Genomic DNA, 27,546 nt, shown 5'->3' with positions numbered 1-27,546 from the left:
ACTGGGCCATCAAGTCATTCTACTGGGGATGTTTCAGTATTGGCTGAGGACAGAGCAGACTAAACCTCGAAACAGAGACAGAGTCTGCCCCATGTGTGTTTGCATTGGAATATTAGATAAAGTAACTTCCTCAGATAGCTTCATCTCTAAAAACTACTTTATGGCCAGAGATCTGTGGGTGTGCAGCCAGTCTGCAGCTGTGTCTGAGAGCACAGGCAGAGTGGAAACCAGTGTAGGCTGAAACTTCTGAAGCTAATGGAGGACTCCATCATTTTAAAGATGAGGAAGATACTTAGTAACTAAATCTCCTTCATGCATAAAATGAAATTCTGTAGGCTGACTTCTAAAAAGAATAATTTTGGAAAAGTACAAGGAGTGCTGCATAAATGGAAAAAATATACCCACCAGATTGTTTAGTTTGTCCTTCTTTTTAAAAAAAAAAAAAAAGACTTCTTCAATAACAATGAAAGGAAGCCAATATAATATTTTTTGAGCATGATGTAAGGATGATACTTGGTACTAATAAGCAAGTGAAACAAGTAAACTGAAAGTGGAAAGTAGAGCCAATTAGCAAGGATTCTGCCAGCTGGGATAGTGTGGCTTTAAAGGGCACAGCTACATGGGAGTTTTTTCAGATGGAGTAGCAAGAGAGCAAATGATAGAGAACTCTGGGGATCAGAGCTGCCCACACTGAGCCAACTCTGAACACATCATGTGCCAGCTGAGGAATAGGACAAGAACTGGAACTCCAGAGGTGTTAGAAGATGGAGTATGGAAGTACTACATTGAATGATTTGTGTGCCATAGAGTTGTATACTTTGCATGCTTCAGAAGCATTAGAAATCCAGGTATGGCATAGAGACATCCCAGTTTAGGTCTGTAGTAGGACACAATCTGAATGCGGATCAACCTGATAAATGTGCATCTTAATGGAGCAGACTGTAGCAAAAATGTCTTGGAAAGTGTGAGGCTGAATAAGTACTGATGCTGATATTATGAAATAGCTGTCAAAGTAACTATTTGTACTTGGGAGGATTTTTAAATCTGGTGGAACTATAACTGGAATATTTACATGGCAGGTATTCTCTAGTGGTGACGAATTTACCATCTGCAAAAACTTTGCATAACTTGAGTAGAACTTTCTAATGAACAGATAGTTGTATTCACCATAACTGAACTTCTAGTTCTGGAAAAGGATAAATTAATGCATTAGCTTTGTATGTCTCAGCAGATTGAGTGTACTACTGCGGTAATCAGGAGTAGCTGAGAATCTCTGACACTGGTGTTAGCTCCCTTGGACAAGAAATCTGTTAAAAAATGGAGGGTTTTATCCTCCTGAGTTTTAAACAACTCAACAGGTTGCTACTCTTGAATTCAATCATGATCACAAAAGTTGAATGGGAAGCATTTCCCTCAGAATAAAAAAAGCATTCACTTTTCCTGAGCTCCGCTTTGATGCAGGCATGTATTCAGCTTAGGCTCAGGACTGGTGCTGGATCTGAGGGTGCTTTTTGCAGCCAGCAGGATGAGCTATTTGAAATGTCTGAACTGGTTATCCAGTGTTTCAAGAATCACAAACAGTTCACTTTGAAAATTGTGATCAGAATTAACAATGAAATGTTCCTTATTTTCCCTTTCCAAAACCACATAATCTACTTTTCTGCACATAACAGGAGCGTGTGGGAGTTTTCTCTCAGATGGTTGAATTATTTATTAATAGTCTTATTGTGTGTGGTTAACAGTTTTTCTCAAGGATTGCTATCCTTACCTCTTTCTTTTAAACTAATGTTCATGCATGTTTGTGTGCGTTCTAGTTCCTGTCATGTTTTCTGACTCTACAATGTTTATTACACTTCAGACAAATACCCCAGGGAGATTATGTAAAAAAGCCGGGAGAGGCCGACTCTTTTTATAGCGACATGCCTCCTGGAGTCAGCACAAACTCTGCATCTAGTTCTAAGAAGAGGTCTGCTTTTCTGTCGCATTTTCAGATTTCTACCTGTTCCATCACCCATTATTCCATTAGTCAGAACATTTCATTGTTTTGCAGCAGGTTTGACTCTTTCTTCTTTCTTTGTGGAATGTTTAAAATTGCATCCTTTTTGCTTTGATTACTGATTTTTCTCCTCCATCCTAGTTGCAAATTAGTATGATTAGGCCAGAATAAAAAAAAAAAATTCCATTGTAAATCAATTTTTGTATAATAAAATTTTCATAATATCCCTGCTTGAGAATTTATTTCAAGTAGCTGCAATAATAATTGCTGGCTGAAAAAAATTAAATAAAATGCCAACAACTTTTTTAATCATGATCATGTAATCAAAGGAAAGGAACATGGTCTTGCTTCAATAATAGTTATAAACATAAAATGTTAAATATAAATGTTATTTTTATATCTTTATTTGTCAGTGTCCTTAATCCATTGTGTTGACTTAGACTTCTGCTGTCTCATATTAAACATGATAGTGATTGCATTTTATTCCACTTACTAGACTAGCATACGAAATGTTCACCAAGTGTTATCTTAGAAAATAATTCTACAAAGACTTTCTGTAGTTTTTTCTTTGCTCTCATTAGGTTAGAGAGAATTAGATTTTGCTCTTGATCTGATTTCACAAATTCCATTATTGTTCCAAATAATGTTGCCTAAAAAATCCAACATTTTAAAAGGGAAGATTAATTTAAAAGCATTGAGAGCCATTTGTAATTGTTAAGATCATGATGCTCACTGTTCCTCTGCAGTTAAAGATTCTTTATATGAAAATCTCTGACTAACATTCTAAAACAATTTTTGAGAAGCACTGTGTCCTAGAGGAACTGACAGTCATGAACTGCTTCACAGGATAATTGCAATTCTCAATTTTTGTCTCACTAAGCAGCCTGCAACCGTGCAGTTGATGAAGCCATTGTCTTTCCTGTTATTTCAATGAAAGTAAAGAGAAATGTATGGAAGGGACACATATGTAGTAACATTTGCTATTTTGGTATAGCAGCTTGATCTTATATACAACTTCATTCAGTGTGTTTTAATGACTATGTTATTTGGAAAACTCCAGTAGTGATTGCTTAATTATCTCTAATTTTTAAATTCAGCTTTTTAGATGTATGAGTTGTTTGTTTTTTTTTCAGGAAGCAAACATTAATCTTAAATGATGCACTGTTTGTGTTGGAGAATCTTTTTGAATTTGGTTAAAATTTTGAAAGAATGTCTTGGGAAAGCAAGTTTTCATAGCTTTGTCTATCAGGTTTAAATACCAGTTTAAAAAACTTATTTTTAAAAGACTGTAATTTAATGTGCTTCTTCTTTCATGAAGTATCTGTGTTTCTTTTCATACTTCATTTATTTCATATGTCTCTCTTTATTATTTGTTCCAAAAAGCTAATGGTTTCTAAGGTCTGTCTGTACTAGAGAGTTTTGTTGTTCCCACCACCAGTTCAGGTATGTTGTGCCACTGTCAAGTCTGGAAAAGTAAGTCTGACAAATATTCCATTAACATTGTGATACAGCTGACATAGTCGTTCCATTTGAATTCCCAGAGTGGTACGTCCTGCCTTCCAAACTGGTTTTGATTTGCTCTGTGTGCCAGTATGGATGGCATCTCCTGGGAGATGTTAGAGTGGCTGGGCCATCAGCTGTCCTGGCTGCTCTATGCTGGAAAGCACTAGGAAGTATTAGTTGGTATTCAGAGAATGTTCAAGGATTAAGATGTGACTTTATGATAACTCTTGCCATTATGAAATAGCAAACACCAAAACTATTATATAGCAAGACATTCCTGTACCTGAAAGAGACCATGAAGAGGAGGAGGAAATGTTTGAAAATCTGTCAGTGGATCTGTTGTTTCTCAGACCTTTCATGACATTATTCAGTTTGAATTAATGAAACCCTGGGCTTACTTCTGTGTGTCTGTGATTAGTCTGAGCTTCTGGAAACTGAAGAGCATCTCTCAGATGCCTCCAAGGAAAGCAGAGACCAAAAAATGCGAGTATCCAGACTTAAAAACTACAAAAATAGTTCATTTAAGCAAGACACTGTAATAAGGTAGCCATCTTTTATGAATTTTTCGACTTCCTCTTCTCTTTTGGAAATAATTGTAGATCTAATGGCAAACATGAGCAGCAGCTCTAGTTCAACAAGAGACAGCTGTTGCAAAGCCCCACATGCTGGACATCACATAAATCTCTGCCTCTTAGAGGGAATACAAGAGGAAAGAAAAAACAGTTTGTGCCAAGCACCTAGATAAAAAGACTACTTTTGGCTTTGAGATTCGCATTAGAAGTATATACTGCAGGAATTGGCTGATAAAATATAAACGTTCATATTTGGCAGAAATGAGGCAGAGTTACCTTTCCCCTAGCACTACCAGCTCTGGGTAGGAGGATGCTTGTCACAAACTCCTGAGCCCCTGAGACTGGTAGCAGTGGGGTGAGGGAAGCTGTCCTGGCTTTCCTGCAGCAGCATAAGGAGGGAGTGGGCAACCTGCAGGCGGGATGTGCTTGACTGTGAGATGAAAAAGCCTTGAAATGAGCACAGCTGTAAGAGCCTCTTGCATCCAGGAACTGAGGCAGAGCTGCAAATCCAAAGGAAATCTGGTGTGCGCCGGTGTTTGTGCATTCCTCAGCAGACAAGGGAGAAAGCAGTGCTGATGCCTGGCTCTTGAACGTGGGCACATGGAACCACTGCAGGGACAGCTGCAAGGTGTAACTGCAGAGTTTGATCAGAAATCCTGGATGCTCTGCTAGTGCAGACAGACCTTAGGCTGTGTTTTGTCACTGGCCTCGGGAATGTGACCGAACCGCTGAGCTAACATTGATGTGAGACAATACCCTTAACAATAACCACATCTGAGCCCTCCTATTCCAGGTCAAATGGATTATCTCACTCCTGGAGTGAAAGGATCCCTGACACAAAACATATTTCAGACATTTGTGAAAATGGGAGGCCTAGGAGTAATTCTTGGCAAGGTAAGTATGAACCATTGCGCTGGCCACAGTGGAAACCAGCCTCTGGACCATTGCTGCTGTGCTGAAAGTTTAGCTGATCTTAGGACAGCAGCATGACTCCTTAAAATTGTGCTAATTGTTAATTATTTGGAATTAGGATTTAGCAGCACCCTACATAAGTGCCTTTTTTGCAGAGTGCTTTGTCACAAAGAAATTACATTTACTTTGTCCCTCCAGTATGAGCTAACATGAAAAAGAGAAAAAAAATATTTACTATTGCCAGCTTCTGTGATTTTTATCAGGCAGTGTTTAGTGTTTTTCTTGAAGCATAGTGATTTTGTCAAATACCAGCTGAAATAAAGGAATTTTTCTACTGCATAGTTGCAGCAAAAAGTAGAGAAAGGTAACCTAAGTGTCTGAGGTAAATCAAGAGGAACAGACCTGTGAGATTTAAATGGCTAAACTTAAAGGTAGCAACTCTTTTGCTATAGGTGGAAAAATAATATAAAGTTTGGCATGGGGCAGCTGAGTTTCAAGTTGTTTTACTGTCTTTGTCCTTTGATTTCTTTCAGGTAATATAGGAGGAAACAGAAAGAAAGTCAGAGGCAAAAGATTTAGGCCACGGTCTAATTCAACTGAGTAAGTCTGAATTTAAAAAAGCAAAGCCAAAAAGTAGTTTTCATATTTGTGTTTTGTAGATGGAAATTAAGAATACTGAAAAGTAGACAGCTGCATTTTTGCTCTGTGGCCTATTCTGATTGCTGGATGATAATCTGGTAAATGGTTTGGCTAATGTATATCAAGCTACTTTTATGTATTCTTTAAAAATTAACTATTAATTTTCTTTTTTTATGTAGGCTTCCTCACAGTCGTTCCCATAGCAATTCCCAATGATGGTGGCAGCCTGCACCATCACTGCAGGCTTTTGTCTACAGTAAACTGCCATTGCTGAGTGTATCCTGGTTCAATACTGAGTTTCTCATAGCTTGACTGTTTCCTACCCTTGTCTTCACCTTGGGCTGGGCCATTGCAGAGTTAGAGATTTGTCTCTGCATACTTTCCTGGAGGTTTTAGGAGAGGTATCTGTCTGCTTTGAGAGTACCTTGAAGTTTTCCATTGTAAGCCTGAAACAGCCAGTCTTGAGTAAGCCCTGTGATAAATGGGTAATTAGAATCTTTTACTAAGTGACTGATCCCCAGACTTTTCCACTAGGGCTTAGAGCTGCTGGCTTATGGATTTATGGGTTACATTTCCTGTAGAGCCCATGTGTGCAGTGCTCCCCCCACACAAAGAGCCTTTAGGCACTTTAGCCTGTCGGTTCAGGCTCCTCTTGTGAGTGAGTGGTGAATGGCTGGAAACCTGGGCTTCTCAAAAGCACTGGCCTGTTCTTACAGCACTCACACCCCACATGAATGGCCTCTTTTTTACCATGATGGCAGTGACAGTGTCCTTCCCCATATTATGGCTACTAACTTTGCACCTTGATGGGCAAATGGGCTTGATACCAACGCTGCTGGAAGCTAATCATGCTAGCTGCTCTCTGGGCCCCATTTTCTTTGGTTTGGGGGATTTTGAGTTTGTTCTGAAACTTTTCTTTCACTTACAGTGCACTGTCTTGAGGTGAGTAGGCTCAGAAAGGGTTCATAGAGAAAACCCTGTGTTACAAATTACAGAAATAATACTTTGATGCACTTTGCAATTATAACATTGCATGGTCAAAATGGCATCATGGAATCAGAAATTTTAGCCCTTGGAGGAGTTTATCTCAAGAGTCTCTATGCTCTATGTGTTTGTGCTGATAAACTCTTACTGAAATGTTATTTTGCTCGATTTCTTTCCTCCTTGCATGATATAGTTTGATAAAATCAAAATTAGTCTGGCCATACTGCCAAAAATTAGTCTGGCCATACTGCCAAAAATACAAATGAGATTTGCTCTGAGAACTTTGGAGCATTAAATAAGCAGGCAGACAGAGATATTGTGAGTTGGAAATCTTTTTCCCTGTAGATTTGTTTCTCTTTTAAAGGTGCCCCTGAATTTCCACCTAATTCTCTGCTTTCCTTCATGCTGCTTGTTATGGTGGTCTCAACCCAGCAGCAGCCCTGATGCTACAGGGAGGAGGCTTGTACTTCCAAGGGCCATGCAGCAACCTTTCAGGGGTGAAGCACAGTGTGTGTGTTCCTGGGAGAGGCTGCCAGGCAGGAAAACCCTCTTTCTCCTGATCAAATCAATCCTGGACTGCACAGGCCTGAGTGGCTTGTCCAAGTCTCCTTGGCAGTCCTGTCACCAGCTGGAGAGAGAGAGCTCCCACTGAGTGATCCACATGCTGTGTCAGCTCAGTGGGGAGTTGAGAAAGCTGCCCAGGACTATTAGAGGGCAATTATCTCTCTGGTTAGAGGGATAGCTTGTTTTGCAAGGAGAGAAGATGGACTGAGGGTGATCTAACTGTGACCAGCATTTAATAATTTAGGGAAAAAAAATGCAGCACCAGCTGCTTTGAGGGTGCTGCAGGATATATGGAGGTTTTTCCAAGACCAGTTTACCTTTCTGCCTTGTCTGGGAAATACAGAATAATATTGCAATCTGTTCTGAAGCAGTATTTAGAAAGTTCTCCAGTGCGGCCCTTAGGAGTCCAGTAAAGCATATTTGTTGAGATGGAAGAAAAAGGGTAAGAGTGTTGGTCTCCTGTAATAAGCAGAGCGTAGTAAACTATTATAAAATTTTGTTTATTAATTTGTGCAGAATTTTTTTTTTTTTTTAAGCAGGAGCACACTAGTGTGGTTGCCTACAAAGATACTTGTATGCACAAGTCTGCAGTAACTGCACACATTATGCACAGGGATTTTTTTGCATACAGCCAAGCATCAAATGGAATTTTGCCATTAATAATTTAAGCAAAATTTCTTAAGGACTAAGCAAGGGTTGAAGTCTGGAGCCCTCATAAGCACAACAAGGAGCTGCAAATACTTTGGGCAGACCCTTAAAAAAAAGTTCTGCTCACATCCTTGCGTGGCCCTTGGACCTAACATGCATTAACAAGGCTTATGCTAAGCATAGATCTCTGAGGAGACTGCTAAAGATATTTTGGGACATTTTTAATTGATTTTGGATGTTTTACAACAAAATAATTATTCTGGTTCATTACATGTGAAAGGAATGCCAACAGGCCAAACACTTTTTCAGAAACATGGCTGATGAAATGGCCTGTTGAATAGTTCTCTATTTTAAAAGCAATTAGAATTATCCAGGAATGATGAGAGTTTTCTGAACAAGTTCACAGCTTAATTGGGAGCTTGTGTTAAAACAGGTCCCAGGAACAGATAAGCAATTGAGACCTTTGTTAATTTGCACTGCTTTTCCTATAAGCATTTGTCTTCCTCGTTGTTATAACTGATACGAACGTCTTTGGTTTAGACTTTCTATTATATATTGTCTTTTTGCAGCCGGGTAACTCATGCATCTGAGCCTGGGCTTTCTCTCGCCCACCAAATCCCTGCCCAAGGCATAAGCCCAGGGGGTTCCGACCACCCCCAAACAGGGAGTCGGGATCACAGGTCAGTCTCAGCTGCCCCTGCACTCTGGGCTGCCATTCTATCCCGTGAAAAGCCCCTTCCCTAGTATGGATAGTTACAGCGTGACTGCTTGGAGGCGCTCCTGCTGATGCAGCGCTAGCTACCCTTCCTCCTCACAGCTGAGGAGTAGCAGGATCTTGAGCCCAGGTTTTGCCTTGTTGCATGTCGCGCTACGAGCCAAACCGAGCTGTAGCTCTAGGCTTACGCGTAAGGACACCTTGTTCCAAAGCAGAATTTCTCACTCAAAGGAAATGTGTATTCTGGCCATTACTAATGAGCACGTGGCCAGGAAGATCAGCCTGAGGGCTTTCTGATGGCATCATGTAGTGTTCTGCAGTAACTTGTTCTGCAGTAACTTGAGTTTAACCTTTTTGTAACAGATGGATTGAGGTGGTGAATGATGGTCTGTAATACACCCAGACCCAGGGAACCCTGCAACATGGTTGTGCAACAATTGCATGCTTTGATAGCACCTTACACTGTTTTCTAATACAGGAAGCCAGATTGGGAGTGTTTCATGGTTACCAAAAGACCCTTTCAAATGAAAAAAACACAAGTTTAAAGCATTGCAGCGAGTACAAGAAAATGTACAACCAAAGCTAAAGCAGAAGTTCGTTAGTTCCTGGTGATGCTGGCATCAGCCTGTTGCTTCACTTGTGGTTCGTCTGTTTTGCTGCACTGCCTCTTTTGGTGTTTTCTTTCTCTAAGACATCAAGCTGGAAAGCATAAAGCACTCCCGATTCCTGATAAATGAGCGAGCTGAGGAAGCTACTTAGAAGCACTTGTGGCTGAGGGCGAGAACTTTGTGAGAGCTGTGGCTGTGCTTGCGCAGGGCGGGGAGGAGACGTTCCAGAGCAAAAAAGGAGCAAAAGAAGTTGAAAAAGTGCTGCTGCTTTTGTTATCATCGTTGTTTGAAATATGGAGGGGGTTGAGTGACACAATTTGGCCCAACTTTTATTCATCTGAGCAATTCCTTTCAAGGCCTGTTCCCATGTGTGAGGTCACTGGAGTCACTCCCATAAATAGGAGTGGCAAGAACTGGACCAGAAGTATTGAAAATAACTTAAAGAGGAATTTTCTTTCTCATTTTCCTTGGTTAAATTTGTTTCCTATTTCATTGTGCTAGTTTCTATTGTATAAAGATGGTGATCACAAATAATCATTTGATTGTTGCCATTCATATGTAACAAGAACAAACTAAATTGGTCCAGGCAGACTCCTAATTTCTGAATTGCCCTTTTTTATTAATGTGACAGAGGGGGAGGAATTCGCTTATCTTGTGATTGGGAAAAATTTATTACAAAAAAAGTTTTCTTCTTCCCTGGTAATTTGTTGTCAGATAATTAAACATCGTCTTTGTTTCATAATTTTAATGTAACTAATATGAGTATACAACTCAGGTGTTTTTTCCTAAATTATGTGGTTTTGGTGTCAATATTGCTTCTGTAAAATGTGAGATAACTCTGCAGCCCACCTCCATTAAAGCCAAGTTAAATGAACATTGAAAAATCAGAGGGTGGTTTGCCTGTAAGTGTAAAAATTGTCACTATAGTGGCAAAAAATTAAAATCTTTTAACAAAATGAGGCTGAAATTCATTCCTGTAAAAAGGGTCAAGCCCAACATTCTGTGCTTCTTTAGCCATTATCTTGCAATTTATCTAGGGGGGTGCAAAAGTGTGTCTTAGGCAAGCAAAGTTCATGACTGAAGCCAAAATGCCGTTTCATCCTTATTTTGAGATCATGAGGGAATTCAAACCATGAGCTTAATGCTGGTCCTCTGCACAGGAGTGAATTTTACCCTTAAGACATTAAATGAACGATGCATCCCAAAGAGTTTCCAGATTAATCAAACACATGAGTCTTGTTGTAGGTCAGATTTTCTCATGCAGTTGTACACATTGCCTAGTCCTCACCCAAATCCATACTGGTTTATTTGCCATTTTCACTTACATTTTGGGGATGAAGACATCCTTGCTAAGCTTGTGCTGTGTGTTCTCAGATTTTCTATTCTTGTTCTTCTGCTTTCTCTGTTCCTTCCATTGCTTTCTGCAGGTATTTAAACCCATGGTTCAAAAGAGAATATAATGTAGCTAAGTGGGTAGAAGATGTGAATAAAAACACAGAAGGACCATACTTTAGGTATTTTGTAAATTAATTCTATAATTCTCATTTTTAGAGCTGTTCCAACATATACAAATATCTTGGGACTCCTACCTTGTATAAATCAATACAAGTTACTTAGGTGCAAAGGGCCCCTCTTCTTTTGCTGCATTTTGATGTCTGTTTTTGGCTTCATGTGCAATTTTACAATTATTTTTCTGAATGTTTTAATGAAGCCATTGAAAAGGGTGTGTGTAGTGCATGCGTTCCCACCATCATCTATAGCTTGTAGTAGCTTTCTCATCATTTTATGCCAAATAGTGTTTTATGGGCATGAAACATATTTATCACTAATAAAGTAGTATTAACTTAAATAGAATGTGAATTTACTGAAGCAAGTGGTTTCATAACACATTGACTCTACCTACTGTCTTATATAGTGCATACTAAAATTTAAATGAAAAATGAATGAAAAGTATTTTACCCTCAGCCAGTAATGAAATAATTTATACATTGTAATTGGAAAACTAAGTGTATGAGAATATACTCTGTGCTCTAATTGTCAAACTGCTAATAATCTGTTACAAGTGAGGTAGTGTTCAACCAAATATGTCACCTGTTTTTGAAACAGAAGTGTGAGCATTACCTGATGCATTCCAAATTACAGAGAAAAAGCATGAGGCTAGGCCCCCGTTGGACATGAATCAAAAGACTGAGAATGTTGCAGTAGATTCCCAAAAGACACAATCCCGTAGCTGAGACAGATCTCTGAATCAGCTGAAAAAAATGAGCCAGCATAGGAGAGAATGGAAGAAAATTTATGAAAAATAAGATAAAGCATGAACAAAATCCATGAAGATGTAAGTTGACATATCAAAAATTAAGGTAGTTACAGAAACAAAAATCAGAAGAACAATAAGCAAAATCTTCAGCCAAAACAGTGAAGGATAGTAAGAACAAGTAAATAGAATCTTTGTAATTTTGCTACACAAGTAGACCTAGTAATAGTGCAACAGGGCAGAAATATCCAGTAAATGTGTGCATTGTGCATTTGGGGAAAAAAATGTGGTGGGAGTTGTATGACACTTTTATTCCAATAGTAACACTAGCAGACATTAAATGGCAGGGTAGGAATTTAGTAATTTTTAGAACAAAAAAATGTCCTGAAGTCTTAAAACTCCAAAGAATTGTTACTTTTAAAAACCATTTGTGTTTGTTTCCAACACCTCATAAATCATGGACAGAGTAAGCTGCAGAAAATGTTTCCAGTGAACAAACAGGGAAAATGAGTAAACTTTAGCCTGCCAGCCCTGATCTGGGTCAGGAGAAGGGAGAAGAGATCCCTAACTCAAGAATCCAAGGCTTACAGAAGGTTGTTGTGATTTGTGCTAGTTAGTGTCAGACAGGTCTTTGGTACCTGGACATTCCAGGGAGTATTGTGAGTCTGGTTGTTTCAGTGCTGGGTTACAGGGTCCAGTTCTGGTGTCTGCAGTTCAGCAACCACATTCTGGAACTGGGAAGATTTAAGCCCAGAAAAGCCACAGAAAGGACTGCAGAGCCTCAGGCTATACAGATTAATGGAGCAGCTGAACATTACCTGATCATGAAGTCACTGCATATGGTGCAAAGTCTCCCATGTCTGTGGGAGGTGCTTTAGATTAGCAAGCTAAGACTGATAATGACCAAAGGTCACTGGAAGCTGAAATTAGGCAAACTCACATAAGTGAGGTGTGTTTTATTACCAAAACTTTTTCTAAAAATAGCCTCTTGATCTTTGTTGTTCAAGGTCAAGAGTTGCCCACCATAACATAACCCTTAGCTGTCTTTCAGGGTTTTTGTATCAAAAGCCCTGTGGTAGCCATAAACAAAGGCATCCAACAGGTTTAAAAATCTGTTTGCATATTCATAATTTGGTTTTCATTTTTTAATATCAGTATATTTTTATTTAGTAACTAGATTAAATTAATGGGAGTGCACCCTGCGCCTGAGGGTGTTCAGCTGTTACACTGAATGAGTCACATTTTGAATTATATTTGAGATAAACCAAGGATTAAGCTGACCCATGTGAGTTTTAAAGGCTATATCTCAGCAGAGATGAAACATAAATCAAATTTTTTGCACCATAAAAGCTTACTAATCACTGCCTGCAGCAGTTACCTTTAGAAATCAGAGAGCAACTAGAATAAATTTAGAAATCTGTATTGTCCTAATTAAATGAGGTAATAATGGGGAAGTATTCTGCAGACACATTATAGAAGGCAAAAGATCAGATCTCCTGAGATGAGTTGCTGTGGGTTTACATGAGGTTGAACTAATAGTTTCTCAACAAAAACCAGATGCAATTTTGCTTACTGATAGCATGGACAGGAAAAGACTGTTCTTAGAATGGTGTGTCAGAACATCTTGTGGCTGGGTTTAGAGCCTGGGCATGTGAAGTGATTCACAAACAGAATGAAACTGACCTTACTTGATAAACTAGAAAGTCAGGCTGAAGTCAGGCTGCCCAGCTGATACCATATTTTATGAGTCAGAGTCCCGGGATAAGAAATTTACACCAGATATTTAGCTGAGTAATATTCGTGTTGCTAATCATCTCTGAGTTCTCTGTTCTTTTAAATGTGTCCTGAAAGTAATACTGCTGTTTTGCTTGTTTCCCTGTAGTTTCAGGAATAATATGCTGATGACTGGTGCTGTTTTAGGAAGAGTTGAAATAGAATGAGTAGAAATAACAAAAACACTTGTTAGGAATGTTGCAGATTTTCAGAAAATAGACATACTAGTCATCAAGATTTTCTTCATCTACTTCAAAAACCCTGTATAAATCATAATTTGTCTCTCTAACACCTGATTTCCTAATACATGTTTTCCTAGTCTTAAAGTCTGATGGGTATTTCTATAGAATTATTTTTTATTAATGATAGTAATAATAGTATATGGTGTCTCTGGCACCAGAAAACTCCCAAGTATTGGATTCCCATCTGCAAGAAAATAAGATTTGTGAAGAAAATTCTAATTTTCCTATTCAAAATGTAGTCTAGATTTTAATTTTGTGTTCCAGGCTATAACCGCAGCAAGAAAATCAGTCAGGAAGCCTCTCCCTGATTTTAGCTTTTCTGTAAGGGATGTTATTTTTTGAATACTGCTTATTCTTATTACTGCCAATTACAATGTCCACTGCACAGGCTGACCTTGTGAAATATGATTAAGGATTACTCAGAATTCTCACTGAATCTGAAAGACTTGATGGAGCCATGATGGAATGAGAAAGCAAACTACCAGAAGCCCCAAACATGGCATTTCTGGAGATAATTATAAACAAAAAGGACTAGAAGGCACCTTCTAAAACTGATTGAGCTGCCTACATTTGATTTAATGCAAGTATTTACAATAAGTTATATTTTATGAGAGTTATTTAAATACAGAAGTAGATTACAAACAAAGGGTTTTTTAGATGGAGACCCAGAACACAGTACCAGGAGGAAAATGTCCATCCCATATCAGAAGGGCATCGAGAAGGGGCATGGAAGCAGGAGATAGTAGGCTGTCATTTCCCTCCTATTTCTAATGTGCTTTTGTGTCCTTGATTTTTTCTCAGTTCCTCTTCAGCTGATCATCTCCATTACTTTCTTCTGTGAGCATCCAGCTGAGGCCAGAGCCATGACCAGCCCTTGGCAAGCTGTTCTTGCTGAGGCAGCTCTAGACTGTGCTTAATGTAAAAACAAACAAACAAACAAACAAACAAGCCTTTTCCCTCTTACAACCAAAGCAAAATACTATTATTGTTGGCAAGCAATGAAAAAAAACACCTACTGATGTCAGTAGGGTCAGAATTTTGTTCCAGGAGTTAGGGAGAAGTGTTCATTGAAGCATGTGAGTGACTGCTCAAGCCATAACCATTGTCTCTTCTGCAGCCTCCTCTCCCCTCTGCTGCTGCTGCTTTTTCTGAGAACATGTGTGCACATCTGTGGCTTTTAAAAGGAACTTACTTTAAAATGTTTAGCCACACCAGTGTTTTTAGAAGATCCTAATGTAGGATCTAGGCTGATGGTGTCATACAGAGAGCTGAATCCCCAGCAGCAAAGATCAGATTAGGCTGGTAGGGTCTATCTTTGGGCTTGAAATGCTTTCACCAGGTTGAATGTTAATTCAATTTCATTGCATTATTTCAGTCTGCAAAAGACTATCACTCACAGTTCACGAACAGTTCTCATCTGTCAGGGCCACCCTCCTCGAGTTCAGCTAAAATGACATTCAAAATTGCAAGATGTTTAGTTGTGTGACCAGGTGACACATTTTGCACTGTTTCTTGTGGGTCAACATCTTCTGTTTAGGGGCAAGAGGTCAAGCAGGTAGGCTCAAGGCTGCAGGGACTTCTTCCAGATGTCCTCCTGCTGCCACAGGGTTTGTTGTGAATCACAGAATGGTCTCTCCACACACTCTTAGTTTTAGCTTTCAGGACAGAAAGACACAAAGTGGCCACTCTATCTTGCTTTCTGGTCAAAAATTAGAATTTTTGCAGGTGAGGCATGTGGCTTCATTTGGGGCTGGCAGTAAACCTCTGAATCTCTGTTGTGGTGTGTACTATCTTCTTGTGTAAGTTTCAGCTGGAAGCAACATTTGTAATGAAAGCTAATGGATTTGATTGCAGGAGAACTGAAACCCTAGTGAAAGCTAAGTGGATCCCACCCCTAACCAAAACTGCCAAGTTTTCCTACCTTTAACCCCAGCATTACCTGCAAGTGTCCCTGAATGCAGTCTCTCCATCCTGTAAATGAGAAAGAGCCAGACATGACCTTTCTCATTTAAAGTATATGTAAATCTGGGATACACAGCACATACACAATTGCAGGGCACAACCTGAAAGGTGATGAAAACCACCTCAAGCAATGTTGTTTATCACAGAAGATGCACTGTAAGATCTGTGAGCATACATTGAGCTGTGTATGTTCACAGTCTCAGTAGTTGGCACTAAGGATGACAAAATCCAGCATATAACTCTACAGCAAAAAGAAGTGGTGAGGCCCTGTGAGGGGAGGGCAAGGTCATTTCTCTAAGTGTGCAACTGCATTCTCCATGTAGTGGCTGTAGTGTTGCAGGTGCAGCTGAGCAGCAAAGCTCACATCAGTAAGATGAGCAAACTGCAGGTGAGCAGGCAGTGCAAAGGGGGTTTGAGAAGAAGGATATGTAGGCAGCTACACTGGAGGCTTGTCCTTAAAAATATTTGGAAAAGGCAGCATTGTGTTTTAGTTATGATTCAAAGCTTCCTGGCTGAAAGGCTCAGTTAGGGATCCTGGTCAGAGGACTTGCTTGTGCAGGGAAAATATTCAATGCCCCATCCTTCAGGGGGTTATTGCTCCTTCCAAGATCACCTACTCGGATGGATGGACAGGAAGATTGGCTGTGGCTTTTCCTCTCACTGTGGCCTTCTCTTAGAGTATCTAAGATGTGAAGAGCCTGTGGTGTGTTGGAAGTGTCGTGCCTGGTGTGATGAAAGAGATGGGAAATGCCTTCATTCACAGCCCCCTGCTGTGCTTCCTTATAAATGGCTTTCTGATAGGGCTTGCCAAGTCAGATTCCACTAGCCCAGTTCATGATCTCAAAGTGCATTGTTGCAAATTTTAAAATGAAAATTTAAAATTCTACTGCAACAATGGGGTGAAATTTGTGAATAATTGGATCACTAATAATATATAAAATCTGCTCTCCTTATTTTTCCTCCTCCTTCTTCTCCTTAAATTCTTCATTCTAGATCCACAAATAGTTTATTAGTGATCCATACTAGTCCAAGTGGGGGCAGAGATGAGAGGACTTGTATGGACAGTGAGCAGCAGGGCACTGATGACAATCTTTCCCTGGATTTTTATTTTTTAATTAACCTGTTATCTTGCATGCACAGTTTGGTGCCCAGATCCATGATGTTGGACATATGAAAACCTTGTTCTATACTGAAGTAACTATTTCAGGGTTTTTTCCTGAAAACATTGGTGTATGTCCAGTTCATCTTAATGGGTGATCAATGTGCAGGTACTGAAGATGTGTGCTTCCATATTTGGATAATTGTGCCAGTGTAAATCTTTTAATTGCTGTTGAACTTAGAGGCTGAACATGAAGCATTAGAGGATCATGAGCCAGACTGGAGAGCTCTCATCATATAAGTTCCATTGACACCTTGTTGCTTGTGGCTACCATCAGTCATTGTTTGTATGGGAGGCAAGAGAATGTGCTGTTGTAGGGAGCTACAGACACAACCAAATCATACAGTAGTCCAGAATAAAAGCAAAATTATTTAAAGGTAAATAAATTTCACTTATTATTATGGAAACTTCCCATCTTCAGGGACATATTAACTCAGAAGATACTAGATAGCAGTGCTCAGGGAGGGCTGAGTGATGTGCCTGCAGTGTTAAGAGGCCTCCTGTGGTAAATGCCCTTGGTCTGCTCAAAAGAACAAGGTGGCCAGGATAGCTCAATTTTTCTGCTTTGAGGCTTTTTAAAAATTTTTCTCTGCCCAGATTTAGAGCCTGATAGGAACCTCTCAAGTGGGAAAAGTGCAGAATCTCAAAACAGAAGCATAAGAGTTTTTCTTGGGTATAAAATTTCAGTCAATAATGTGCTGTTGCCTTATTGACATGAAAAGAATGCCTTTCATGTGATACAAACATTTACTTGCTCCTGCTTACTCTACTCACCTTGTACAGAAATGCTGATTGCCATTGACTAATCAGTCCATTTTTGTATATTCTCATCAGACTCTTTCTTTGGCTGGAACAATATGCACTGTATGATGCTTGCATGTATAACAATTTGTTATTAGCACTTTGTATATGCCTTTGTTCCTTCACAACTAACAGTTTGGCCTCCAAATGCATGCATTTCTGTAAATTAATGTTACAAAAATAATAGATTTATTTGCTATGTTTGTATCAATTTAGGAGATGTGTAAGATATGCATAAAGACACATAATTGCCATTTAGTCACTGGGAGAAGACATTTGTTCAGCTTGTATTTATACAGCTACTGGTTCTATTTAGGCTTTATAATGCCATGTATATATTTTAGTTCTGTATTTATTCAATTGCAAATTTGGTTTTAAATAATTTTATAATGATTAATTATGGTATCATATAAAACCATTTAAGAAATAATTTTTGTTATACAATTCTAATAAGAAGTAGCAATTTTTTTCTTCTAGTGTTCCTGAAATCTCTAAATACCTTTATTAATATAGCAAAATTATAAGACTACTGATCAAGCAATTTTATCCCCCTGATATTGGTCTAATAATAAGCTATATACTTGGCTCTGAACCAAGCTTCAGAGTAATGGCAGTTGCTGTTGCAGTGCTAGAATGCAAAGACATCACATTTATTTTGTGTGTTTCAACATCTCAGGACACTGTCTCCTGCAAAGTCTCCGTCTTCATCCACTGGATCTATTGCTTCCAGCAGAAAATACCCTTACCCGATGCCGCCGCTTCCTGATGAAGAGAAAAAAGTCAACAGGCAAAGTGCCAGGGTACGTGTCCCTCTTCTCTGCATTCCACCAGTGACTTGATTTACTGCTAGTCACAAGGAGAGCTGGAGTGGCATTTCCTTTGCCCCCTGAAGCTCTGAAGCTGTTGGGTCTCTGGCAGCAATGAAGACCTCAACAGCTGTTTACAGGCAGCTTAAAGCTGCCCTTAAAGCTGCCCTGAAGCCCAAATTTCACTACTTTTCTTATGTCAAGCTGAAAATGTGCCCTGGACAGCCTTTGTGCTGCAGAGCACAGGCAACCCTGGAACAATTGGTGTGTTTGGCTCTCCTTTCTTGCCCCTTCTCCCAGCAGCTCTCATTCAGGCTGCGGGGAGCTGCTTACCAGCTTTAAGAAAACATGAAAAGTTCCTCACATGGAACATGTGGAGGGCTTGCAGGCCTGGAGGGACTCCACTGCTGTGTGATCTGAGCCCACCCTGGCCCCCTAGAGTGACCAGGAACTGCTGGAGCATGTGGTGGATAGTAATGCCCCACACTGTGATATTTCCAGCTGCCCCAAAAGGCTTTTGTTTTCTTTATGTCAATTCATACATAGCAGGTAAGCAAAAAAGGAGCTTCTTGCTTTGGTAGCTTTACTTGCAATACCCTTTGTTCAGGTTACTGATGCTGATGAGATTCTCATCACTGTTCTCTGCCCTTTTCTTTCCCAAGAAAAAATGAAGGGATGAGGGAACCTGCAAGCTCCTTGCCCAGTGCTGCTTGGGGCAGAAGATTGTGTGAAGTGCAGCACAGGGTGCCCCAAGGCAGCTTGGAGCCTGGGCTGTACTAATGTGTCTCAGCCCTGGAGCTGCTTTGGCAGCAGCTCAAGCCCACAGCTGGAAGTCATGCTGCTCTGAGCAGAGTTAGGCAGATGAAAATGGGAAGTTATCTCTACACTAATATTACTGTAACTCCAAAGTAAAAGCTGTCTAGTACAAGTTTGATGCTACACTGACATTCCTCCTTCAACCAGAAAACTGAACTTGCAGCCATGGGCATTTACTATGCCCACTGTAAGTTGTGCTGAAATGCTTGAAACTGCTCACTTGGTGAACAGATACTCACCGAGGCTGGGAGGAGATTTGGTGACCCAAGTGATGTAGATGCAGTTCCCCAAACAAGCTCCTTGCACTGTTTGAGAGACAGCCTGTTTTATCTTGGTGTACAATGTGTGTTTGTGTTCATTTTCCTCCTCTCCAGCTATGGGAGACATCCATCTAGCTGCACTGTTTTCCTGGGGTCACATCGGAACTGTTTACTTCGGATTTTATAGAAACTCAGCATCACTGAGTCACTGCACATTCATCTGCTCTTCAGACAGTCTGAAAGATCAACAGAGATGTCTGTGATACCGCAGTGATAACCTCCTCTCACGTGGGAAGGGAAAAACAGTCTTTTCTTTTCTTTCTTTTTTGTTGACTTGTGTTTTATGGATTTGATGAACAACCAAAATCATAACATTTGACAGAGAATAATTAACCCAGATGTGACCTAGAATCCCAACTGCAGTCCATTTGCCAGTCAGTCCTGTGTAAGAGGTTTTTCTCTGGTTTATTGCAGTCCTGAGTCAGATCAAAGTGAAACTGGGAACGTGCCTCATGGAGAGCCCACCTGATGTAAACTTGTACCTGTATGCATGAACCTTGTGTTCTTTACTTTCCACATGTAAGGGAAAAACAACATACTGTAGTAGAGATTAGCATGCAGGAGTGAGAAATAAAGGATTTTTTTTTTGTGACAGGATTTCAAGCTTTGAAAGGCAACTATTTGACACAACAGCAAACAAAGATTATATCCTTTTTTTTTACCTTACATGTTTATAATCTCGGTACACAGATTGTATATATGTAAACATTCAATAATGTCAAAAATAGCTGTTATATGTATGTGTATTTTGCCAAATGCCTAAAGAAACAGTCATGACTAACATCATCACACTTCAGATTTTATAATATGAGCAGACATCCTTGAAATACAGAAAGTACAGTACTGTAAAACTGTGTCTCTCAGAAACTGGTGTTTGACCAAAATCTATACAACTTTTTCAGCATCTTACTTACACTGTCTTGACAATCTCAATTGTACAGTAGACTGTGGAAACCAGTACAGCAGCACTTTGTCTTAAATCATCAGAAGAGGAACCAGCCAAAATCCCTTGTTTAGTAAGATAGCCACTGTATCCTCTCACAGGTATAATCAAGAATGATTTGGCAAACAACAGTCTTTAAGTCATGTGCAGCACAAACTTACTGGACACTTGGGAATACTTCTAAGTAGTCAATTCAGGATGTGGTGATGTGAAGTCTGTCTGTGAGAGTTGCTGGGTATTTTTGATAGAGCATTTCAGACATTATTTTAGATGGCAAGGCATAGGCTTATGAGAAGCATAACAATTTCACTGCACTAGATAATAACAGTGCTGGGCAAATGGCCAGTTTCATTGCTGTCTTTCAATTTTTGTTTGTTACTGGAATCGCCTTTACCATGTGCTTGAGTGCTATGCTTGCCGCCCCTGAAGCCCCCTTGACAATTTTTTGGGGCATTAAACTGAGCACAAGTGAATTTAGCTTAAAAAGAATGGGGTGGGGGGAACAACTCTTTACCATGTTAACCTTGGATAGTTATATTTCTAACACCTGAGACTTCTAAAGTTTGTTGTAAAGCAAAAGCCTTCTGATTGGGAATTTTCAGTTAGTAAGAAACTGGACCATATTAAATCAGTTTATAATTCTCTTGTTTTCAAAAAATAACTACATCTTAACTTCAGGTAGTACCACTACAGAATAAAACACCCGACTGTGTGATGCAGTTGAATACCCTACCCAACAGCTGTATGATTAATTAGATATTATTGTAATGGAAACATCTATGGTGTTTCTGAATCTTCTACCTCTTTCATGTCTTTCCTTTAGTAAGTGACCCAACACTTGCAGCCTTTTAATGTATTTTTTTAACTTTTACGTCTCTCAATAAAGTCAGATATATGTAAGATTAAATTAAGAAATGTTTAAAGATGTTGGCAGCTGTAAAATAAGTAAGATTTTTAGAAGCACTATATTTTATTATTAGGCTGTAGGTTGGATTATGACAAAATATTGGCCTTGGCATTCAAATGATTTTCCTTCACAGTCAACAGGTTCTGGTAAGTATTTGGAAAAAGACAAATATATGTGAGCACAAGTGCGTGCAGACTGACCATCTGGAAGGAGACAGTCACTTGTAACTGCTTTAGGGAAAGATTCTGCATTTTTGTGAAAGGTAAATATATCAATCAGCACTGAAGAATACTTTTTGCAATTATTTACTTTGAGTGTAGCTGTCTGAATTAAAGATAGTTGATAGCATGTAGCTTATGAAATTAGGGTCTGAGCCATAACTTGAAATCAATATGTCTTTTGTTGATTTCACTGGACTTTGAGCAGGACCCTCAGGAGGTTCACCCACATTAGGACATTATGATAACCTGATCATTGCTGTATTACTGTCACCTGGAAGCTGGTTTTCCCTCCCATATTCATACCTTGTCTTTAGTAACTGGACTGTTCATCATGTGCCTTTTATGGTATTTTTTGGATATAAACTGGCATGTAGTTTTGAATAATCCTGTTAGATTTCTGTATCTTATGTATCTTATGTTTACCACTGTTTACTCTTCCCTTTTCATTTTGCCTTACCAAGAAGCAGCAAGATTTGGCAGACAGAACAGCATATAACATACTGGTTCTTTCTGCTATGCTCAATAGCTTCTTGTTTTGCAAACAGATGGCCCTCCTGATTGTATTTTCAATGTAGTAGGTACTTCCAGCTTCTTTTGTTTTGTACTTTTGCTTCTTTTGCTACTTTTGTAGCATATGATACAATCACATGTGTAGTGTACCTTGAACAGTCACCTTCACATTTGGAGATATGTAGTGACTGGAAGTCTAGTTCTGAGCACTAAGTTTAAGTTAAATAAATGCTGACTTTCACTTTGGTGGTCTAGAGTGAGAGTATCACAGGACTTGTGTTTTTGTAGAATTCTTCTGCAGAGAGCTTTGCAACAGGTTGGGAGACCTGAACCGGCCTGGCTGTGTGAGCCTCCCAAGCCAGTGGAGGTTGGACATCATTGCTTATAAGCTGTCATTTCCTACTTTTAAAATGTAGTGTGTTGGAAAACTACCAGATTAATAACCTTGAAGATTGCAAATATTTTTATCCACTGTAGTTAGCTACTCTGGCAATAGCAATATAAACTGCTGCGTAATACCTCATCCAGACTAAAATAGAGCACTTGTCACTAATATAGCTCAGTCATTTTGACTCATTGAGACTCATCCTTTTATTTTGGTTTTATTTTAATAAATGAACTAGTTATTGCCAACTATGCTGTAGATGCCTGTTGAAGTGAGGAAACTATCAGTTCTCAACTAGAAGTAATTGTTTATATGAGTATAGGACCAGCAGGATGAGATTTACCTTTATGTATTTCATTGTGGGAGAAGAATATTGTGTAATTTATAATAAAATTATTATGACTAACTGATGGAGACTGGAAAATTGAGATTGTATCTAAAAATATACTGCACAATGATGCCACAGTTTAGTAAAGTAAAGATTTACTAATCTGGATTTGTTGATTTAGGAACTTCAGTGATCTTAGGCAATGTACCAGAGATGGTTGTGACTGATAATTTGCATACAGTTTTGTTATATTTAAATAGATTCAAGAAGATTGTTAATTTTATACACTCCATCTTTGCTTAAATTGTGAACTAAGGTCACAACTTGCCAGTCACCTGAAGTGTGACTTGACTTTGAAGATGGCTTCTTCCAAATGATTTAAGAGTTCCTGATTTATGAGATGTTGAACCTGCTGAGCTCATGTGCTCATGAAATAATTTTGATTGTGCTACTGAACAAATGGACCTTTAAAGTATAGCCTGAATTAAAATCAGAAAGAAATCTTGTCAATAGTTAGTGTACTGAAATCCTCTTACTCAAATCCCTGTTACTGGACTGATTGGTCTTGTCAATACTAATGTGACAACTCTTTTCAAAACCAGACCAAGAATGTCTGTGTACACTATTATAGACATGCATATACTAAAAATTCTGACCAAATTTGCTGTAACTTCATCACTGAATTGATTAATAGATAGAATGTAATGTCAAAGAAGGATGAGACCCCATAATCCTAAAGCCCTTAGGACTTGCTCTGTCATCAAATCCCATACCTAGCTGTAAGCAAAGTTATCATGCTCCAGTGCAAAATTCAGCCAGCTCCTGTTCTCTTCCATCTCCTTTTCACTCCTACTGAAAAGCATTTTCATGAAACGTTCATCCACTAACAGCCTCTGTGAGTGTGCTGGCATCAGAAAGCTGCAAGGTTGGTCACCCTTCCACACTATGGATAGGGCCTTTTCCAATGCTGTTAATAATAGTAGGTTTAGATGAGGTATTAGGAAGAAATTCTTTACTTGAGGATAGTGAGGTGCTGGAACAGGTTGCCCAGAGCTGTGGACGCCCCATCCCTGGAAGTGTTCAAGGCCAGGTTGGATGGGCCTCTGAACAACCTGGTCCAGTGAAAAGTCCTGCCCATGGCAGGAGGGTTGGAACTAAATGATCTTTATGCTCCATTCCAACCCAGACAATTTAATGATTGTGTGATCTTTTGCTTGTGCTATAATCAGGTGATGTTGCCTCATGTCTCGTGGATTTTCCATTGGTTTTGCTGGGGATGAGATAATTTTCTTCACAGTAACTGGTATGAGTCTGTGGTTTGGATTTGTGCTCTAAACAATGTTGATAATGCAGTGTTGAAAATTTTTTAGTTATTGCTAAGCAGTGCTTGCAATAGCCAAGGAATTTCCTGCTCCAGCAATTTGGCTTGGGTGCACAAGGAGCTGGGAGGGGACACAGCCAGGACAGCAGATCCAAGGGATATTCTAAACCATATGATGCCATGCTCAGCAATAATCCAGGGGGAAGGGTGTAAGTGAAGAATTGCAGCTCGGGGACTGGCTGAACATGAGTCTGTTGATGGTGAACAATTGTTTTCATTTGCATCACTCTTTTTATGGGTTTTATTTACCTCGCTGATAACACCCTTTTAATTAATATTAAAGAAGGGCACTGCATCCCCCCCTGCTGCAAGCCAGCACCCCGGCAGTGCTGCCCTCTTGAGGACACAACCCAGTACTGCAGCCTACCCCAAGTAGTGCTGTCCCCGTGTGGACACAACTAAATAATGCACCCCCACCAGTAGTGCTGCCCCCGTGTGGACACAAAGAAATACTGCACCCACCCCACAAGAGTGCTGCCCCCTTGTGGCCAAAACCGGTACTGCATCACCTTCAGTAGTGCTGCCCCCTTGTGGACAGAACCGGTACTGCATCACCTTCAGTAGTGCTGCCCCCTTGTGGACAGAACCGGTACTGCATCACCTTCAGTAGTGCTGCCCCCTTGTGGACAGAACCGGTAGTGCATCACCTTCAGTAGTGCTGCCCCCTTGTGGACAGAACCGGTAGTGCATCACCTTCAGTAGTGCTGCCCCCTTGTGGACAGAACCGGTAGTGCACCCCCCCGCTGCCCGCCCCAGTACTGCTGCGCTCTTGTGGACAATGGCGGTACTGCAGGCCCCCCATCCCCATTAGTGCTGCCACCTTGTTTACAAAACCGGTACCGGCACCTCCCCTCCCCAGTAGTTCTGCCCTCTTGTGGACAGAATCTGGAACTACATCTCACTTGTAGTGCTGCCTTTTAATGGACACAGCCTCATATTGTGCCTCCCCCCCTCCCACCCCCTAAGTAGTGCTGCCCCCTTGTGGACACAACCCTGTGCTGCAGTCCCCACCTCCCCCCCCATCCTCTTCAGCTGTGCTGCCCCCTCATGGACACAGCCCAGTGCTGCAGCCCCCCGTACTCTGAGCAGTGCTGCCACCTTGTGGACACAGACCTGTACTGCAGCCCTCCTTCCCCAGGTGGCGCTCTGGCAGCGCTGCCCTTTGTGGACACAGCCCAGTACTGCAGCCCCCACTGCTGAGCCAGAGCCTTGAAGAAAAATTTGAATAAACTGCAAAAATATGTGCAGGTTGTGATCCCATGGCTGCATAGTGGAGTGAGTTTCCCGTGTGCACATAACTTTTATCCTAATATGGCAAGAACAAATGAAACAGTACAACTAATTGTGCAAACGTAGCTGCAATACAGACATGATTCTCTTGAGTGTGATTTTGTCAGAAATGGGAAAGGAAGTAATAGTTTCTATCACCTATGCTAAAAATCTCTTCTGACACGGGACTTTGCTAAGTCAGCTTATGAAAACCATTTCTGGTGTATCAAGTATGGACGCTGATATAAACTGCAGCTTTGGAAACAGCAACTTGCACCCGGCACATGTTATCTTGTCATTCCACAACAGTTTTCTGCAAGTATTTAGAGAAAAGCACTGCATCAGTCAACATTCCTATGTTGTCTCAGCCAAGTAAAAAAAACAAGCAGCAAAAATAAGTTCAGAACACAGATATTGCTCACACTTGAGACACTGTACCTGGTTTCAAAATTGGCTCACCTAGCCAGGTCAGGCAGTTTTAGCTCTTTAAAATCCAATCTATACCAGTTTCAAAATTACTTCAGCTAAACCAGATTTAAAGTGTTTAAGAACTTCTGCTACTTAAGATGGGTCATAATTGCCATGTAACTCAGAATGAGATAAGGAAAATTTTGGAAAATAAGCACAGAGCAGTTAAAACTAAACATGTTCTCTAAGGGAGAAATAAAGGTGTCAACATAATTTTTAATTGCTAGAGCATAAAATGTCAAAGCAGCAAGCTTTTATTTTTCTGTTTCTGTATTCACCTGAATAAAAAAAATAAAGGTTTTGTTTTAACAAAATCAATATGAGGCTTTAAGACTTTATACATTCTAACTTTAGCATGGAGAGTCTATTTTTACAACCATTTAGGAATTCTGTATATAGGCCTAACTGACCTTGTAAGTAGAGTGGTGCGAGCAGCTAATCATGCAATATTGTAAGGCTCTGTAGAACAGCAAATGCTGATTTAGTTTGATTATTGGTACAAGAGCTCCTGCTCACTGCCTGTGTAGACTCTGCGTACTTTAAACTTGGAAATACAGTCCAGAACATAAACTGTGAATATATAACCTGATTTTTCTTAAGGATAAAAATATATTACAATAGGTAATGCTTTATATAGAATACAGTACTTATTTTTATTGTTGCATAAATGCAAAATAATTTTTTCAGAATAGCAAAGCATTACAAAATTTTTAATCTGCTAGAGAAAACGTTGTTTACTGTATGACCAGTTCCTTCAGCAAAGCTTTTGGGGTGGTATATACCAACTGGCTCTGCCAGCTTCATTTTGTGGTGATGTTTAATTTGGGAATTGCTGTAAAAAAAACAATCTATTTTTTCACTCATACTAGCCATTATCAAGAGAGGCAAGGAGAATCATGTTTCACTACTGTGGTTGGGCTAGTATTGGCAAAAACAATAATTTGCATCATGTCATTGTCTTGTCTAGCTAAAATCCTTTAAAAATCGTACCTGATGTAATAAAAGCACAAGATTTTGACAAACATCAAAACGAAGCATTACAGTTTACAACTTTCTAGCTTTGAGTGTGATACTTTTGTCATAAACATTACAAGCACTGGGCTGTTAAATGAACCTGGCTTTCATGTACCTAAACAAAACGTTGCTTTTTATAAAATCAAAATGTTGTATTTTGGGGTTCTAAATTCAACAAAAGGGACTGGAACTAAGTTACTGTTCTGTTTGTTGTTAATTTGCATAGCTGCTGTTGTTTCTGTTTGCCTGGTTAGATGTATTAGTAAAGAACTGTTATTCCTATCCCCCATATCTCTCTGCCTGAGAGTCCCTGATTCCAAAATTATAATCTGGAGGGAAAGAGTTTACATTTCTCTGTCTCGAGAGGAGTTCCTGCCTCTCTTGGCAAGTACCTGTCCTCCAGACCAGAACAGAATAGTATTTATACAAAATAGTCTACTCAAATCCCTACAGAAAGAACAGCCTTTTTTCACACTCTTAATAACCTTGTTTGCTGTTAAAGTTTTGAACTGCAGCAGAACTGATGTTGGCTGCTACACTCAGATAAACCTTTATGGATTTTGGTCATTCCATCAGAAATACTTCCAGTAGTATTCCATCTGTTCCCCAACTTTACATGCAACAGGACAATGTACCATCAGAATGTGGATGTATAATGGTGTCTATGCCTTTGAAATTCATTATGAGGGTAGAAAGAGAACTAGCTTCTAGCTAGAACTAGCAATATCCAAAGGATTCTAAATTTAAACAGTAAGTACAAGTTGCTTTTTTAGGGGAGACCAGTCTGCTTTGACTTTACAGCCCAGAAACAAAAGAGCTGTATTTAATAGACATCTCCATAAAACA

At 39.7% G+C, this 27,546-nt stretch overlaps 1 protein-coding gene across 4 annotated transcripts in view; it reads left to right on the top strand.

Annotated features, from left to right (window-relative positions):
- The window catches only part of ADAM22 (ADAM metallopeptidase domain 22), a 128,135-nt gene extending 105,485 nt beyond the window's left edge, over positions 1–22,650 (top strand). The window contains exons 27-33 of one of the 4 annotated variants that reach the window (XM_056486106.1): positions 1,859–2,053; positions 4,865–4,965; positions 5,517–5,583; positions 8,388–8,498; positions 10,569–10,655; positions 18,009–18,132; positions 19,329–22,650. In XM_056486106.1, the coding sequence (XP_056342081.1) occupies positions 1,859–2,053; positions 4,865–4,965; positions 5,517–5,583; positions 8,388–8,498; positions 10,569–10,655; positions 18,009–18,132; positions 19,329–19,349 (706 nt within the window). In that variant the 3' untranslated portion in view covers positions 19,350–22,650. The remainder of the gene's footprint in view (positions 1–1,858; positions 2,054–4,864; positions 4,966–5,516; positions 5,584–8,387; positions 8,499–10,568; positions 10,656–18,008; positions 18,133–19,328) is intronic. The other 3 variants (XM_056486102.1, XM_056486103.1, XM_056486105.1) reach the window with 3 other exon arrangements.
- The last annotated feature ends 4,896 nt before the right edge of the window (positions 22,651–27,546 follow it).

Source organism: Oenanthe melanoleuca, chromosome 2 (assembly GCF_029582105.1).
Source record: "Oenanthe melanoleuca isolate GR-GAL-2019-014 chromosome 2, OMel1.0, whole genome shotgun sequence".
Taxonomy (NCBI): Eukaryota; Metazoa; Chordata; class Aves; order Passeriformes; family Muscicapidae; genus Oenanthe; species Oenanthe melanoleuca.
Note: the sequence above shows the minus strand (reverse complement) of the source record. Positions and strands in the feature narration are given on the sequence as shown.